The following is a 15712-nucleotide window of genomic DNA, read 5'->3' as shown; positions in this document are numbered from 1 at the left end:
CCTATCGCCAGAGCTTAGATTTAGCATTGGGTTAGGTTTGTTAAAATAGAGCATTAAATGTCCAATGTTCCTTTTGAAGAAAAAAATATATATGAATTGTTTCACCATATTAAAATGAGAGTTTAGTGCACGTAACAGGGTTGACCTTAAAATGAGGGACAGATGTAAATTAATCACATGAAATAAAGAATTATCTTCAGAAATGACTTTGTCAAAGCAACAAAATAACTAGGGATTTACAATGATGGTGAAAACTTGGAGAAATGTTGGGGTTAAGCGGATTAGAATCTTCCTAGTCTTTGTTCATATAAAAAAAACAGATTTATTGAATTCTCCATGTGGTCTATATTAAAGGGAGCTTCAATTAATATAACAGGCTTTTAAAATTCAATATTGGTGCACAATTTCTACTTAAAATATCAAAGGGCACTCTTTTCGTGGAACGTCTATTAGTTAATGCTGGAGCTGCCTTCTTGGCCTGGTCTCCCTTGGAAAACAGATTATTGATCTCCATGGAACTTCCTAGTTCGATCATTTATTACAAATGAACTAAAAAGTGTGTATGATGTATGAATCAATGAATGTTCTCTCCCTGTGTGTGTAGACCGTAACGAGTGCCAGGAGATCCCTAACGTGTGTAGCCACGGAGAGTGTATAGACACCCAGGGCAGCTACCGCTGTCTCTGTCACAACGGATTCAAGGCTACCGCCGACCAGACCATGTGCATGGGTGAGTAAAGAATCCCAGTGAACTCAATAGACTTACAATAGCAGACACAGTATATGATATATAGTTTGGTTTCAATCAACTCACCTCAGTCTCACCTGGTCCTCACCCCCTGGTCTCTCTCCATCTCAGATATTGATGAGTGTGACAGACAGCCGTGTGGGAACGGAACCTGTAAGAACACAGTGGGCTCCTACAACTGTCTCTGCTTCCCTGGCTTCGAGCTCACGCACAACAATGACTGCATGGGTACGTACTCGATCACATCCCAACGCACATCTTGGAAAATAATTATATTACCAACCTTTAGGAGTAATTCAGGCTAAATGTTAAAAGGAACACTTTCAATTGTGTAATGAAGAAATGTTTCAAGCATATTTTGAATGATAAGATGAAAACGAACTATCTCTATCCACTTTCCAGACATTGATGAGTGCAGTGCGTTGGTGGGTCAGGTGTGTAGGAATGGCCAGTGTATCAACGGCCTGGGCTCCTTCCAGTGTCTCTGTCAGGAAGGCTACGAACTCACCCTAGACGGAAAGAACTGTGTTGGTAAGTTAAGTCAACTTCCAGGCAGACTAGGGGAAGAAATACATATTGTATGTCAAATACTTTCAAATACTTGACCCACGCTTGATTTAGTTTGCCCTGTACAATGGAACCAATGGAATAGTCAGAAAAGTGCAAACTCCAAGCTAAATCAAGTATTTGGAATGTTTTAATGTATGTCTGATCAGGACTTGGTGTGTGTGAACTGTGGTGTATTTCTAGTGAGGAGTGTACTGCTGTCATTTGTCAGATATCAATGAGTGTGTGAGTCTTCCTGGGACCTGCTCTCCTGGAACCTGTCAGAACCTGGACGGATCCTTCCGCTGTATCTGCCCCATTGGATACGAGGTCCAGAACGACCAGTGTATAGGTAGGAGTCTCCTTCACACACACACTGGACCATTGGAGGTGAAAGAGATCATTAACATTGACGCAATTACGTACACACACACACACTGGACCACCACAAAGAACATGACTTCATCACTTCTATACATACTGATCCCACCTGCTCACACAGCTAGAGTCAGAATACGCCCAAACCTACACATCAGGGTGTCAATGACCTGCAGCGACCACGCCATCTGGCCCAACACACACAAACACCACACTGTGTAACGGCCTTATAGCCACATTTATACACCCATACACCATCTGTCCTTGGAGTTTGAAACTCATCCCCTCTCCCTCCTGTCATCCTTCTTCTCCTCCCTCCCTGTCTCTCTCCTCCCAGATATCAACGAGTGTGAGGTGGAGCCCAATATCTGCCAGTTTGGCACATGCACCAACACCCCAGGAAGCTTCCAGTGTATCTGCCAGAATGGCTTCGTTCTGTCTGACAACGGACGCCGCTGCTTTGGTGAGGGAGAAAACCCTCCAAGTAGTCACTAGATGCCCATGTTAGCGAGTACAATTGTGGAAATATAGTCTCAGAATTCTGTCCTTTCTAGTGTGGCCAAAAAGTAATAACCTTTTGAGTACTGTCTCAGACCCATTGGTGGTAGTCTATTGTCTACTCTCCCCCTGACTTGGTTGTTTCCAACCCCTGCAGATACCAGAGAGAGCTTCTGCTTCACCCGCTTTGAGTCTGGCAAGTGTTCTGTGCCCAAAGCCTTCAACACCACCAAGGCCAAGTGCTGCTGCAGCAAGATGCCAGGCGAGGGCTGGGGGGACCCCTGCGAGCTGTGCCCACGCGAGAGCGAGGGTGAGTTACACACATGACATGTTCCACACACACACACAAACACACAGTACTTTTCCATTCATTGTAGTGATAATAATGCATTCTTCAACTCAAGCCAGTTGATAAGAGCTAAACCAAAATGATCCTGTCTTGTTATCAGTGTGCGTAGATCTAACCTCTGACCTCTGTCACCTTGTGTCTCCAGCGGCCTTTGACAGCCTGTGTCCCTATGGCCATGGAGCCCTGCCTGGACTAGGGGACGCCCGTGAGGGTGAGTGACAAGTGACACGACTGGGCCAACCGCAGACATACCCACCCCTCAACTGCATCAGCTCTTTGATGACCCGATGTCAAAACTCTCTAGTCAATAAAGTGTCCTTATCTGTCTTTCTGTAGATATGAATGAGTGTCTGGACAACCCAGGCATCTGTCAGAACGGTGTCTGTATCAACACGGACGGATCGTTCCGCTGCGAGTGTCCATTCGGCTACAACCTGGACTACACCGGGGTCAACTGTGTTGGTGAGTTGACCCCTGACCCCTATTGGTGATGCTGATGATGATGATTTTTTAAAATCTTTATTTTAGCAGGGAGTCCCATTGAGACCAATGTCTCTTTTACAAGGGATCCCTGCATATACACAATTTACAAATACAACATAATAAAAATATAAAAAATTACAAAATACACTCAAGAGAAACAATCACATTCCTCAGCAAAGAGTTCCCCAATCAACAATTTGAACTGCCCGAGAGGCACTGGTACATCTAGTTGTAAGGAACTCTGTAGATTGATCCATACATGGGGCTGATTTACCTAACTCAGTAGAGACCGAAGAGGTCTCCAGAGTCAGCCATCCCTGAGACCGGGTATGGTCTCAGGGAGCAATGAATTGACCTACGTGACTTCGAAGAGGGCCAGCCTACTTTCATGTATAGAATGCAGTGATGTGTACTGAACCTGACACCCGTAATAAAGCGTAATGCGCTATGATAAACAGCATCTAACGGCTTTAATGTAGTGGGAGCTGCGTTCATATAGATGATGTCGCCATAGTCTAGAACCAGGAAGAACGTCGACTGAATCATTTGCTTTCTGCTATTTAACGAGAGGCTTGACCTATTTCTATAAAGGAAGCCCATTTTTGTTCTCAACTTAATAACTAACTCATCAATATGCTTTTTAAAAGACAGCTTTTCGTCTATCCAGATGACCAGATATTGATAAGCAGGGACACGATCAATGTAGGCACCATCCAAAGTACATATGTCTAAATCATCAGATACATTTGTAAGTGTTCTGGAAAACAACATACACTTGGTTTTATCTGCATTCAGCACCAATTTCAGTTCAACAAAGATTTTCTGTAAAGCAATGAATGCAGACTGTAGCTCAGAAAGAACCTGGTCAACCGTGGGAGCATCGGCTTACACAACAGTGGCATCAGCATACAAGTGCAGGTTACAATTTTTTACAGATAAACCGATGAGGATGATGATTACATTGACTGTCCTTCATTCAAAAGGACATTCTTGGCAGAGGTCATAACATTACCACCCTCCCCCCTCTGTCTCCCCTTCCCACCTCTTCCTCCCCCCTCCCTCCCCCACCCCAGACACTGATGAGTGCTCTATAGGGAACCCGTGTGGTAACGGGACCTGTACTAACGTGTTGGGAGGCTTCGAGTGCTCCTGTCATGAAGGCTTCGAACCCGGACCTATGATGACCTGTGAAGGTATGTGACATCATATGAATACTCACCTTTCACATTTCACCTAACTTTACACATGGAAAATTACAAATGCTTATGATGATATACCATCAGATTCTACAATTTGTCTTGTATAATAGAATGTACTCATCTCTCTCTCTCTCTCTCCCTCTCACTCTCTCTCTCCCTCTTTCTCTCTCCCCAGATATCAACGAATGTTCTCTGAACCCCCTGCTGTGTGCCTTCCGCTGTGTCAACACCTTTGGTTCCTACGAGTGCATGTGTCCCTCGGGCTATGTGCTGCGAGACGACCTCCGCATGTGCAGAGGTGAGGGGACACCATAAACTACCTCCACACAGGAGTCTCTCTCTCTCTCTCTCTCTCTCTCTCTCTCTCTCTCTCTCTCTCTCTCTCTCTCTCTCTCTCTCTCTCTCTCTCTCTCTCTCTCTCTCTCTCTCTCTCTCTCTCTCTCTCTCTCTCTCTCTCTCTCTCTCTCTCTCTCTCTCTCTCTCTCTCTCTCTCTCTCTCTCTCTCTCTCTCTCTCTCTCTCTCTCTCTCTCTCTCTCTCTGTGCTGAGCGATTAGTGCTTTTTGAGGTCGGTTCGGTTTCTGTTTGATTATTTAAAAGATTATCACGGTTTTCGATTTCAGTTTCGCTAATATTTTTTTACATTAAATGCATTATGCATTATGTGTGTTGAATGCTGTAACGACACAGAATTCAACTATTAATAAAAGTCCCATGATGGAAGTGAATGCCCATTTCTGCTTATCACTTATTAACCATCATTTAATCCCATGATTTAATACAATATGTCAGTTGTTGTGTATATTACATTAGTTTCATTTGATGACTATTATTTCATTCCACGTTTTCTGAGTTAAACTATGTAGAATACTGGCCTGTTGGAAAATACAACTCCCTACTACATCGCACAGTTTGGGCTTGATCTGATTTATCTGATTTAGAGAAAACTGCGCATTGAGCTCAGAAAACCCCCGAACAAAATGGAATACAAATAATTGAAAAATCTAATCGCTCAGCACTACTCTCTCTACAGGAGCTTTTTCTCTCTCTTTCTCTCACCTCTCTCCTTCCATCTCGCTCTCTCTCTCTCCCTTTATCAGTAGTCATATGGAAACACTCAGGAAGACGAAACCATGTGGGGTAGCTATTATACAGCTGTGGTAGAGTGAAGTCATAAATTCACCAGGATGGTTTTATATGGTCATGTTTTAGAGATGGCAGTTTTACAGTGAACTGGGCTGGATTCTGAAAATAATTTACAGTAGAATCTTTTTTGTCATTCATCTGTTTTAGTAATGTGTTTTTTCCTCCTACTTATCATTACCAGTAGCCAAGCCATATTGGTTTATTGTTCTTTAAACCTTTACTCTTCTCACTCTCTCTCTCTCTCTCTCTCTCTCTCTCTCTCTCTCTCTCTCTCTCTCTCTCTCTCTCTCTCTCTCTCTCTCTCTCTCTCTCTCTCTCTCTCTCTCTCTCTCTCTATCTCTCACTCTCTCTCCCTCTCAATCTTTCTCTCTCTCCAGACCAGGATGAGTGTTCAGAGGGGCTGGATGACTGTGACTCCAAGGGCATGTCCTGTAAGAATCTGATTGGCAACTTTATGTGTATCTGCCCCCCTGGCATGCAGCGCACACCTGACGGAGAGGGCTGCATGGGTGAGTCACACACAAAGACACACAGACACAAAGACACAGGCACACACACACACACAGACAGACACACAAAAACACACACACTGCAGGAGAGAAGTAGGACACTTCTTGAAAGTGATTACATTTTATTTCACACTGTTCTAAACTTTCATCTTCTCCCCTCTTCTCCTTCGCCCCCTCTCTTCTCTCTCATCTTCCTCTCCTCTCATCTTTCATCCTCCTCCCCCTGGCAGACCTGAATGAGTGTCGTGCGAAGCCTGGCATCTGTAAGAACGGGCGCTGTGAGAACAGAGTGGGAAGCTACCGCTGTGTGTGCAACGAAGGCTTCCAGCCCAGCTCCACTGGAACAGAGTGTATCGGTGAGCATATCACCACAAAGGATTCTGCAGAAGGATGCACAACCCATCCATGCAATTTCAATGTAACCACATCAAAACAAAATAATGAAAGAATATATCACCCCTTCCACACACACACTTGATATACAGCTCCTGTATATTGCTGACCTCTCTCTCTCTCTCTCTCTCTCTCACACTCAGTCACTCAGTCACTCACTATCCTCCCTCCACCCCTACAGATAACCGACAGGGCTTCTGTTTCACCGAGGTGCTCCAGACTATGTGCCAGCAGGGCTCCACCAACAGGAATAGTGTCACCAAATCTGAGTGCTGCTGCAACCTCGGACGTGGCTGGGGACCCCAGTGTGAGCTCTGCCCTCTGCCTGGCACCGTGCAGTACAAGAGGATGTGCCCACTGGGACCCGGGTACACCACCGACGGCAGAGGTTAGAGAGGGGAGAGGATGTGAGAATGGGTTGAGGGAGGGTCATAGTAAATGGTAAAGGAATGTGGAAGGAGATAGGGATGTGTGTGTGTTTGTCTAACCTCCTTGCCTGCTGTTGTTGCAGACATCAATGAGTGCACGGTGATGCCAGACCTGTGTAAGAACGGCCAGTGCATCAACACCATCGGATCGTTCCGCTGCCACTGCAACGTGGGTTATACCACCGACTTCACCGGCACCTCCTGCATTGGTATGACCCGTCTCTCTCTCTCTTACTGGGCCTTGGACCAAACCATCCTGCCCCGGGGTAGAAATGGCCCTCATTCTGATCGTATTACTCACTACTGTTTCCTGTTCTTTTTTTCAGATATGGATGAGTGTTTTGCGTCTCCCAAGCCCTGTAACTTCCTGTGTAAGAACACAGAGGGCAGCTACCTGTGCTCCTGCCCCAGAGGATACACCATGCAGCCTGATGGAAAGACCTGCAAAGGTGGGTCAAATCAAATCCAATATTATTTGTCACATGCTTCTTAAACAACAGTTGTAGACTAACAGTGAAATGCTTACTTATGGGCCCTTCCCAACAATGCAGAGAGAAAAAATAATAGAAAAATGATAACACTATAAATAAATACACAATGACTAATGATAACTTGGCTATATACATGGGGTACCAGTACCGAGTCGATGTGCAGGGGTAAGAGGTAATTGAGGTAGATAAAGTGACTAGGCAACAGGATAGATAATAAGCAGTAGCAGCAGCATATGTGATGAGTCAAAAGAGTGCAAAAGGGGTCAATGCAGACAGTCCGGGTAACTATTTGGTTAACTATTTAGCAGTCTTATGGCTTTGGGGTAGAAGCTGTTCAGGGTCCTGGGGGAAGAAGCTGTTCAGGGTCCTGTTGGTTCCAGACTTGGCGCATCGGTACCGCTTGCCGTGCGGTAGCAGAGAGAACAGTCTATGACTTGATTGGCTGGAGTCTTTGACAATTTTTAGGGTCTTCGTCTGACACCGCCTTCTATAGAGGTCCTGGATGGCAGTGGGCTCGGCCCCAGTGATGTACTGGGCCGTACGCAGTACCCTCTGTAGCGCCTTGCAGTCGGACGCAAAGCAGTTACCATACCAAGTGGTGATGCAGCCAGTCAAGATGCTCTCAATGGTGCAGCTGTATAACTTTTTGAGGATCTGAGAGCCCATGCCAAATCTTTGTCCAGGATGTCCAGGATCCAGTTGCAGAGGGAGGTGTTCAGTCCCAGGGACCTGAGCTTAGTGATGAGGTTGGAGGGCACTATGGTGTTGAACGCTGAGCTGTAGTCAATCAGCAGCATTCTCACATAGGTGTTCCCCTTGTCCAGGGCAGAGTGCAATAGAGATTGCGTCATCTGTGGACCTGTTGGGGCGGTATGCGAATTGGAGTGGTTCCAGGGTGTCTGGGATGATGGTTTTGATGTGAGCCATGACCAGCCTTTTAAAGCATTTCATGGCTACAGATGTGAGTGTTACGAGGCGATAGTCATTTAAACAGGTTACCTTGGCGTTCTTGGGCACAGGGACTATGATGGTCTGCTTGAAACATGTAGTTATTACAGACTGGGTCAGGGAAAATGTCAGTGAAGACACTTGCCAACTGGTCAGCGCATGCTCTGAGTACACATCCTGGTATTCCGTCTGGCCCCGCGACCATGTGAATGTTGACCTGTTTAAAGGTCTTACTCACATCGGCTACGGAGAGCGTGATCACACAGTCGTCCAGAGCAGCTGGTGCTCTCATGCATGGTTCAGTGTTGCTTTCCATTAAGCGAGCATAGAAGGCATTTAGCTCGTCTGGTTGGCTCGTGTCACTGGACAGCTCGCGGCTGGGTTTTCCTTTGTAGTCCGTGGTAGTTTGCAAGCCCTGCCACATTTGACGAGCGTCAGAGCCGGCAAAGTAGGATTCCAAAAAAAGTCCTGTATTGACGCTTTCATATAACTACGGTACATACAGTATACATGCTTTTTTTCACAGCATATTAACAAATCCATATTTTTACCCCTCTACTACAGATCTGGATGAGTGTTCCACTAAGCAGCATAACTGTCAGTTCCTGTGTGTCAACACCATTGGAGGGTTCACCTGCAAGTGTCCTGCGGGCTTCACCCAGCACCAAACCGCCTGTATCGGTGAGTGGCCGTGAACAAGATACACACTTTGCTTAGGACAATTCTACTACCTAGAAAAGTTTTTAAAAAACTTAGACTCAGAACTGTTAGTTCCCATAAGCACCTCACTTGCACCTAATTTGAACCCCAATTTTTTTTTTTATGAAATCTCATGAATGTGTATCTTCATCTCTCTTAGACAACAATGAGTGTAATGGGCAGAACAGTGTGTGTGGCTCCAGAGCCTCCTGTGTCAACACTCCCGGCAGCTTCAACTGTGACTGTGGGAAAGGCTTCTCTCTGGACACCACTGGCCTGGAGTGTGAAGGTAAGACAGACGCACGCATGCAGACAAACACACACACACTCCCAGCCATAAGCTCACACACATACACTCCACCAATTTTGCTAGTTTTAACCCAAAATGCCTTATGGAATGTTTAAACCTCCATGTCTGTGACATCTCCTTCAGATGTGGATGAGTGTGGTAGTAACCATCGCTGTCAGCACGGCTGTCAGAACATGATGGGAGGTTTCCGCTGTGGCTGTCCTCAGGGCTATGTACAACACTACCAGTGGAACCAGTGTGTGGGTAAGTGGGACAGACACACACCAGTCACAAGACCAGTCACTTACTTAAACCCTTTTTGCTTTAAGTGGTGCATACGGCCACAAGATATGTCACTGCCCAGTATTGAGACATAGGAGCTGTGCTCTATGTGTCATATTCTCAATGACGATTCAGGACCTAACTTACCAAGTATCTGCATCAATCAACAAAATCTGATACTGTGTGCACAACGTGCTTAGGCTTGTCTTTTACTAATTTTGACCCATCAATCTGTCTGTCTCTGTCTCTGTCTCTGTCTCTGTCTCTGTCTCTCTGTCTCTCTGTCTCTGTCTCTGTCTCTCTGTCTCTGTCTCTCTGTCTCTGTCTCTGTCTCTCTGTCTCTCGTTCTCTCTGTCTCTCTCTCTCCTCTCTATAGATGAGAATGAGTGTTCGGGTGCGTCTGTGTGTGGCTCGGCCTCCTGCTACAACACCCTGGGCAGCTTTAAGTGTGTGTGTCCGTCCGGTTTTGACTTTGAGCAGGGAGGGGGCGGGTGCCAGGATGTCAATGAGTGTTCCATGGGCAGTAACCCCTGCAGCTTCGGCTGCTCCAACACAGACGGAGGATACCTGTGTGGCTGTCCTGGAGGATACTACAGGGCTGGACAGGGGTGAGTGGATGGGAGACTTAGCCTTACATTGACTGACTGACTGACTTACACCAGGGTTTCCCAAATGGGTTGAGGCTTGTGGCTGATTCCTTATGGGTTAATGGCTCAAAACTTGGTCTTGGTTACAACCATTGGTTTTATTCACTTATTGTGTGAAGAGAAAAAATACATATCTTAAAGACTTCAAAAGCTTTAGGTTGGTCACAGCACAAAAATGTATTTGGAGCCACTGGGAACCTCATACAACACAACACTGTATAAACGGTCACACTTATTTTCTCCACAAGAGTATCTCTCAGTGTTAAGGAATGTGAGTTCTAAATGTGAGTACTATGTCCTGACATCTATCTCTCTCTCTGTTGTCTCCTCAGTCATTGTATTACAGGCCAGGGCTTCCAGGACCAGTTTAGTTCTGAGGGAGATGATGAGGACAGTCTGTCTCCAGAGGCCTGCTACGAATGTAAGATCAACGGAGATGTCGGCAAGAAGGGCCGACACAGACGTCACGCTGCTGGAGACAACGACCTCAAGGTGCTGTTGCTACTCTCTTTCCTCTTCTCTTTTTCTGCTCTTTTGCAGTCTCTCACTCTTTCTCAAATCTACAGGTTATAAATGTGTATGTTTTGTGTATGTGTATGTTTTTTGTTATGTGCTGAACCTCTCCTCAATCATCTCTCCAGGAGGTGAGCATGGCCAGCCTAGACACCCAGGAGTCCATCCCCATGAACCTGAGCCTGGCCTCGCTGCACAACAAGGAGCCCCTGCTGGAGCTGCTGCCCGCCTTGGAGCCCCTGGAGCACCATGTGCGCTACGTCATCACCCACGGCAACCAGGGCGAGCACTTCCGCCTGCTGGAGCGCCACAATGGGAAGAGCGTGCTGAGGTTGGGCAGGAAGCCACCTCCCCCCGGCTCCTACCGCCTGGAGATTGCCAGTCTGCCACTGTTCGGGCCGCGGCGCCTCCGACAGCTGGAAGATGAACATGACAGCGACTACCTGCTGGGAGAGATAGGAGACGCCCTGCGCATCAAGCTGCACATCCACCTGCACTGAGCTGCAAGTGCTCCAACCCTCCCTAACCTCCCTCCTTCCCGCCCATGGACTAACCTTATAATGACCCCTCTGACCTTTGACCTTAACCCCAGGACCATCCAACTAATTGGGGGCTTTGAAAGACTGAGTCAACCAGCCCAACCACCACTTTTTAATTGTCAAGTATTTTATTTTATTTGTTACCCTGACTACCCACACCCCGCCTTACTGTATCTACCCACCCCGGACCCACCCCGCCTACAGATGTAAGATCTTAATTTGAGCCAGTTTGCTACAGCAGGAAAATAATCCTGCTGCAACAGGAAATGTGAAATATTATGTGGATTATAATTCATGGACATTTTTGTAGGGGTTGATAATTTTTTTGTTAGGGCAAATCAAGTCTGAAATTGGACATTAGAATCTTTAGAAGAAAAATAAATTACTCAAATATACTACAAGTTTGCATTTTCTGCTGTGCAGGAAAATTCTCAGCAACAAAAAAGTGATCAAATTAAGATCCTACATCTTTATTCCACTTGGAGAACAATTGGAGGAGATTACAGAAAGGTGTGCAGTGTTTGGACCACAAACCCCTGCCATTTTAGATTTTACACACAAAATGCCTGACAAGAATCGATTCATGCCTTCGAATCCATGAAGCACTGGGATGAAGTGGAAATGGAAGAAGATGCACAAAAAAGCTGAAAAAGGTTGAAATGCTAAAGAATGTGCTATAAAGTAGGGGGGAGTATTTTACTGTTGAGTTGAGCGTGTGTGGGACAACCTTCTTATGGTGATGTGGAAAGGTAAGAACCACTGATTTGCTAAAAGAGATCTAAGGGTATGTGTTGGTGAATGGTGGTCCAAGCGGTCCCTCGCCTGTCTGTAATCTCTGTGAAATCACAACACTGAGGTTAGGGGTCATGCTTCGCCCTACTCGGTATTCTGTGTAATTTCATGTATTGTACTGTCATAAAACTTCACACAAAGGACTGCAACATTTACACGTCAGGTTTAACAGGAATGGCGAGTTGGTCATCATGCATAGTATCAACTCTAGGAGTAAAACACCATCGTTATACTGTTTATAATCATGTCTTCAATGGTAAACAGGGACACTCTGGTGTGATGGCATGTGCTGCCTGCCCGCGTTCCGTTACCTAAATGCTTCTCACTCATGTCCTCCACTCACCATACAGCTCTGTTGTAATGCTGCCTCTGGCCAGGAGAGGGCCACACTGTCCCTGAGCATGAACCATGTCTCAGAAACAGGAGGTAGAGGCCGCCCCTAATCACTGGTCCAGGATCAGATGTTTTATCTTCCTAATGGTTAAGGTTAGGATCGGGGGTAGGGTGCTCTGATCCTAGCTCAGTGGTTAGGGATGATTGCTACCTCGAGCCGTAAGTCCTCTCTCCAAAAGACTGCCAGGACATTGTACTAGTGGTGCTGCAGTTTTATATCATGCACTGAAACTGCTCTTTGAATTTAATCAGGGAGATTTTGCTTAGAAATGCAGCAAACAGGTCCTGAGGGATTCGGCTTCAGTAAGAACTTTATTTTGAAGCTTTTCTGAGAGTTGGCATTCTGACTGGTAGTGGGAACTTATTGGATGGCTGAACCAACTGCAGCCCATTGAGAAACATAGCTGGAGACTAAACATACTGTAACAACCTCAATGGTACATAACAACGTTACCACAACAGACAGGTAACGTTTGGGATTTTTACAGAACACACACATAAATGCAGGCACAAATACACAGGTGAACAAGACAGGTGAACACCACATTTCACTGAAAACAAGCATCCATCAGCTCACAATTATTATTTTTTTCTCGAAGAGAAAAAGGTGCTAAATAATTCCATCTCTTACATGCTGTACAAAAACAATTGCAGTCTTGAATCTTGATTGCAAAAAGTGTCATTCTTACTAGGTTTTATGTTTCATGTTTGTCTGTCTTTTGTAATGTCTTAATGCTGAAAACCAATATTATCAAACTTGCTTCTTGAAAATTAAATTGTATATTTTTAAGTGAAATGTAGATGTTTTTTATGTTGTTTTTAAAAGCGTCAAGGCTGGCCAAGATTGAATGCCTTAAAGTGCTGGTGGCTTTGTTTGCTCAGAAAAAGAAAAGATCAAATCAAATCCTGGAGTGGCATCCATTTTGTGATCATGCAGTAGATTAGAACATGACCTTAAAGTACCACTGTTTACCTATCATTGTCCTTCTCAGCTCATACTGTAGTCTCTGAGCTCATAATGCTGTCGGTTAGTGGGTGCGGATTGCCAGTAGCCTGATCCCAGATCAGTTTATGCAACGACCATAGGCGTTGGCAAGACAGCACAAACAGATCTGGGACCTGGCTGGATTCGATTGAGTGTCAGAGACCAAAACACACAGCTATAGTAGCATTCCCACTCTACAGTATGTCTCTCTATCATGAAGTTGACACTGTAACAAGCCTATAGGATCAACGCAAACGCAACGTGGCCATCTATCTCACACTCTGGCTGTGAGTGTCCCTAGCCCTGTCTATACCTGCCGCTAACATGCATCCTTCGTCCTGATCTTTCCCGTTTACACTTATAAGATCTGATCAAAATCAGTTCACAATTAGTCTTTTAATCATCTACACCTGTCTAATAATGTGGGGACAATCAGAATGAGGACAAGATCAGAACAAAGGACGCATGTTAGAACCAGGTATAAACGTGGCTTCTGTCTAGTAACCTATCTCTGGTGCTCAACTATGATTTTGCTCTCTGAACATCCAAGGTTACTACACTGTTCCCACAGCCTGGGCTATATTTATGCATAACCATTTTTCGAACATGGGAACTTTGTATACTTTATCTTTTTTTGTCTGTCCATTTATTTTATTTTATTTGCCAATACATGTTAAGAAAATGTGCGTGTGCGTACTGTATCTCAGCTTCAGTGTCAAACTTGAACTTCACTGGTATCGCTCAATCGGTCAGTTCTGATTTGAATTTGAGGGAGAAAATAACTCTAACGTCATTTCTTTAGAGGTGCTCAGGAAGGTGTGGAGAACACAGACAGACAACACCTGGAGCTCTCTGAAACCAGCTAGTGGTTTCCATGACAATCATTGAGCCATAACATACCTCTAACTGGGGCAAAACTGAACTTCCCTGACAAACTAGTCTTTTCTCATTTTCCAAACTCTCATTTTATGCTGGGACGAATCTAACATTAATTGGGTATACACATTTGCGATCTGTCAAATCTGAGTGATTCTCATCATTTTGTAAACTTTTGTCAGTGACATTAATGGCAATAAAAGTATTGTGGGTTATATTTTTAAAGGATTGTCTTGGAGTTTCATTTTCCAGCTCTGTAAATGTCTCGTTAGTACTTCGTTAAGGTGCTTAAAGTGGGTTAATGTGCTGATATGTTTTATTGATCTTACAGGAAGAGTTAACGGTAACTGCCAAAATAAAGGAAACACCAACGAAGTGTCTTAATAGTGCATTGGGCCATCATGAGCTGCCAGAACAGCTTTAATGCGCCTTGGCATAGATTCTACAAGTGTCTGGAACTCTACTGGAGGGATGCAACCCTTCTTCCACAAGAAATTCCATAATTTGGTGTTTTGTTGAAGGTGGCCAGAATCTCCCATAAGTGTTCAATTGGGTTGCGATCTAGTGACACAGACAGACAGACACACACACACACCCTGTGCTCCTTTGAGACCCCTCTTTCAAAGTCACTGAGATCTCTTCTGCTAGCCATGGTAGCCAAAATAATGGGCAACTGGGCATTTTTATACATGACCCTAAGCATGATGGGATGTAACTCAGGAACCACACCTGTGTGGAAGCACCTGCTTTCAATATACTTTGTATCCCTCATTTACTCACACGTTTCCTTTATTTTGTCAATTACCTGTATCTACCCACTCCAACCGTTCACCCCTACACAGGAAATTGGAAAAACTAATTGAAGAACCCCATTTTATTTCAAAGAATGAAACCCTGCGTAGGAAAAACAAAGCAGTTAGGAAAAATATCTACTTACAAATCTTGAAAACGCAAGCAAAGCTGCCTGCTCTGCCTCCCCCCATCCCAAGACCTGGCTACCTCAAGAATCACAGTCCAACGATAAGATTGAGAGAGCTACAAACCACAGAAAACACTAGCAAAAGGAGACTCCATCCAAACTTGAGTCGGAATACAAAAATAAAGTCCCAGTTGTAGAGTACATGTTTTCGCCAAGCTTGGCAGGGTGGCTAAAGCTAAAAGGGCAACCAAACAACATGTTGCTATAGATACTAAAGATATGGCTTTGTTTCAGTTATACAGACACAAAACAAACGAATAATATTTATATGAAGACAAATCACCAGTTTGGTTTCTTAAAGGGGTGACTGCATCTGTAAACACAGTTGTAATATAATAATAATAATAATAATAATAATAATAATAATCTGTCAGAATAATATGGGTTAAAAAGGTCATAACTGCTGAATATACTATAACAAATCATCAACTGGAGGTGCAGAAACAGGTGAGATGTAAATACTGCAAGATACTGTTATGTATAGGTTTATTCTGTAGTTAAGAGATCTTGTTTGTAATCCCATATCACAGGATGTTTGTAATGGCTTGGTAGCTTTCACCTGCATTTTAGCCAGTCTACAGGGACTACAGCAGGGGAGATGCAG

The 15712-nt window shown here is 44.7% G+C and overlaps 1 protein-coding gene across 1 annotated transcript in view; it reads left to right on the top strand.

Moving 5' to 3' along the window:
• The window catches only part of LOC121576793 (fibrillin-2-like), an 85574-nt gene extending 74215 nt beyond the window's left edge, over positions 1–11359 (top strand). The window contains exons 44-64 of the mRNA XM_045223502.1: positions 605–730; positions 860–976; positions 1151–1279; positions 1527–1646; positions 2010–2135; positions 2328–2480; positions 2665–2730; positions 2856–2981; positions 4076–4195; positions 4377–4499; positions 5723–5854; positions 6085–6210; positions 6429–6635; positions 6759–6884; positions 7002–7124; positions 8679–8795; positions 8974–9102; positions 9247–9366; positions 9761–9992; positions 10364–10523; positions 10673–11359. Coding sequence (XP_045079437.1) covers positions 605–730; positions 860–976; positions 1151–1279; positions 1527–1646; positions 2010–2135; positions 2328–2480; positions 2665–2730; positions 2856–2981; positions 4076–4195; positions 4377–4499; positions 5723–5854; positions 6085–6210; positions 6429–6635; positions 6759–6884; positions 7002–7124; positions 8679–8795; positions 8974–9102; positions 9247–9366; positions 9761–9992; positions 10364–10523; positions 10673–11044 — 3050 coding nt within the window. The 3' untranslated portion in view covers positions 11045–11359. The remainder of the gene's footprint in view (positions 1–604; positions 731–859; positions 977–1150; positions 1280–1526; positions 1647–2009; positions 2136–2327; positions 2481–2664; positions 2731–2855; positions 2982–4075; positions 4196–4376; positions 4500–5722; positions 5855–6084; positions 6211–6428; positions 6636–6758; positions 6885–7001; positions 7125–8678; positions 8796–8973; positions 9103–9246; positions 9367–9760; positions 9993–10363; positions 10524–10672) is intronic.
• Positions 11360–15712: the final 4353 nt, after the last annotated feature.

The sequence above is a fragment of the Coregonus clupeaformis genome, chromosome 11 (assembly GCF_020615455.1).
Source record: "Coregonus clupeaformis isolate EN_2021a chromosome 11, ASM2061545v1, whole genome shotgun sequence".
Classification (NCBI taxonomy): domain Eukaryota; kingdom Metazoa; phylum Chordata; class Actinopteri; order Salmoniformes; family Salmonidae; genus Coregonus; species Coregonus clupeaformis.
Note: the sequence above shows the minus strand (reverse complement) of the source record. Positions and strands in the feature narration are given on the sequence as shown.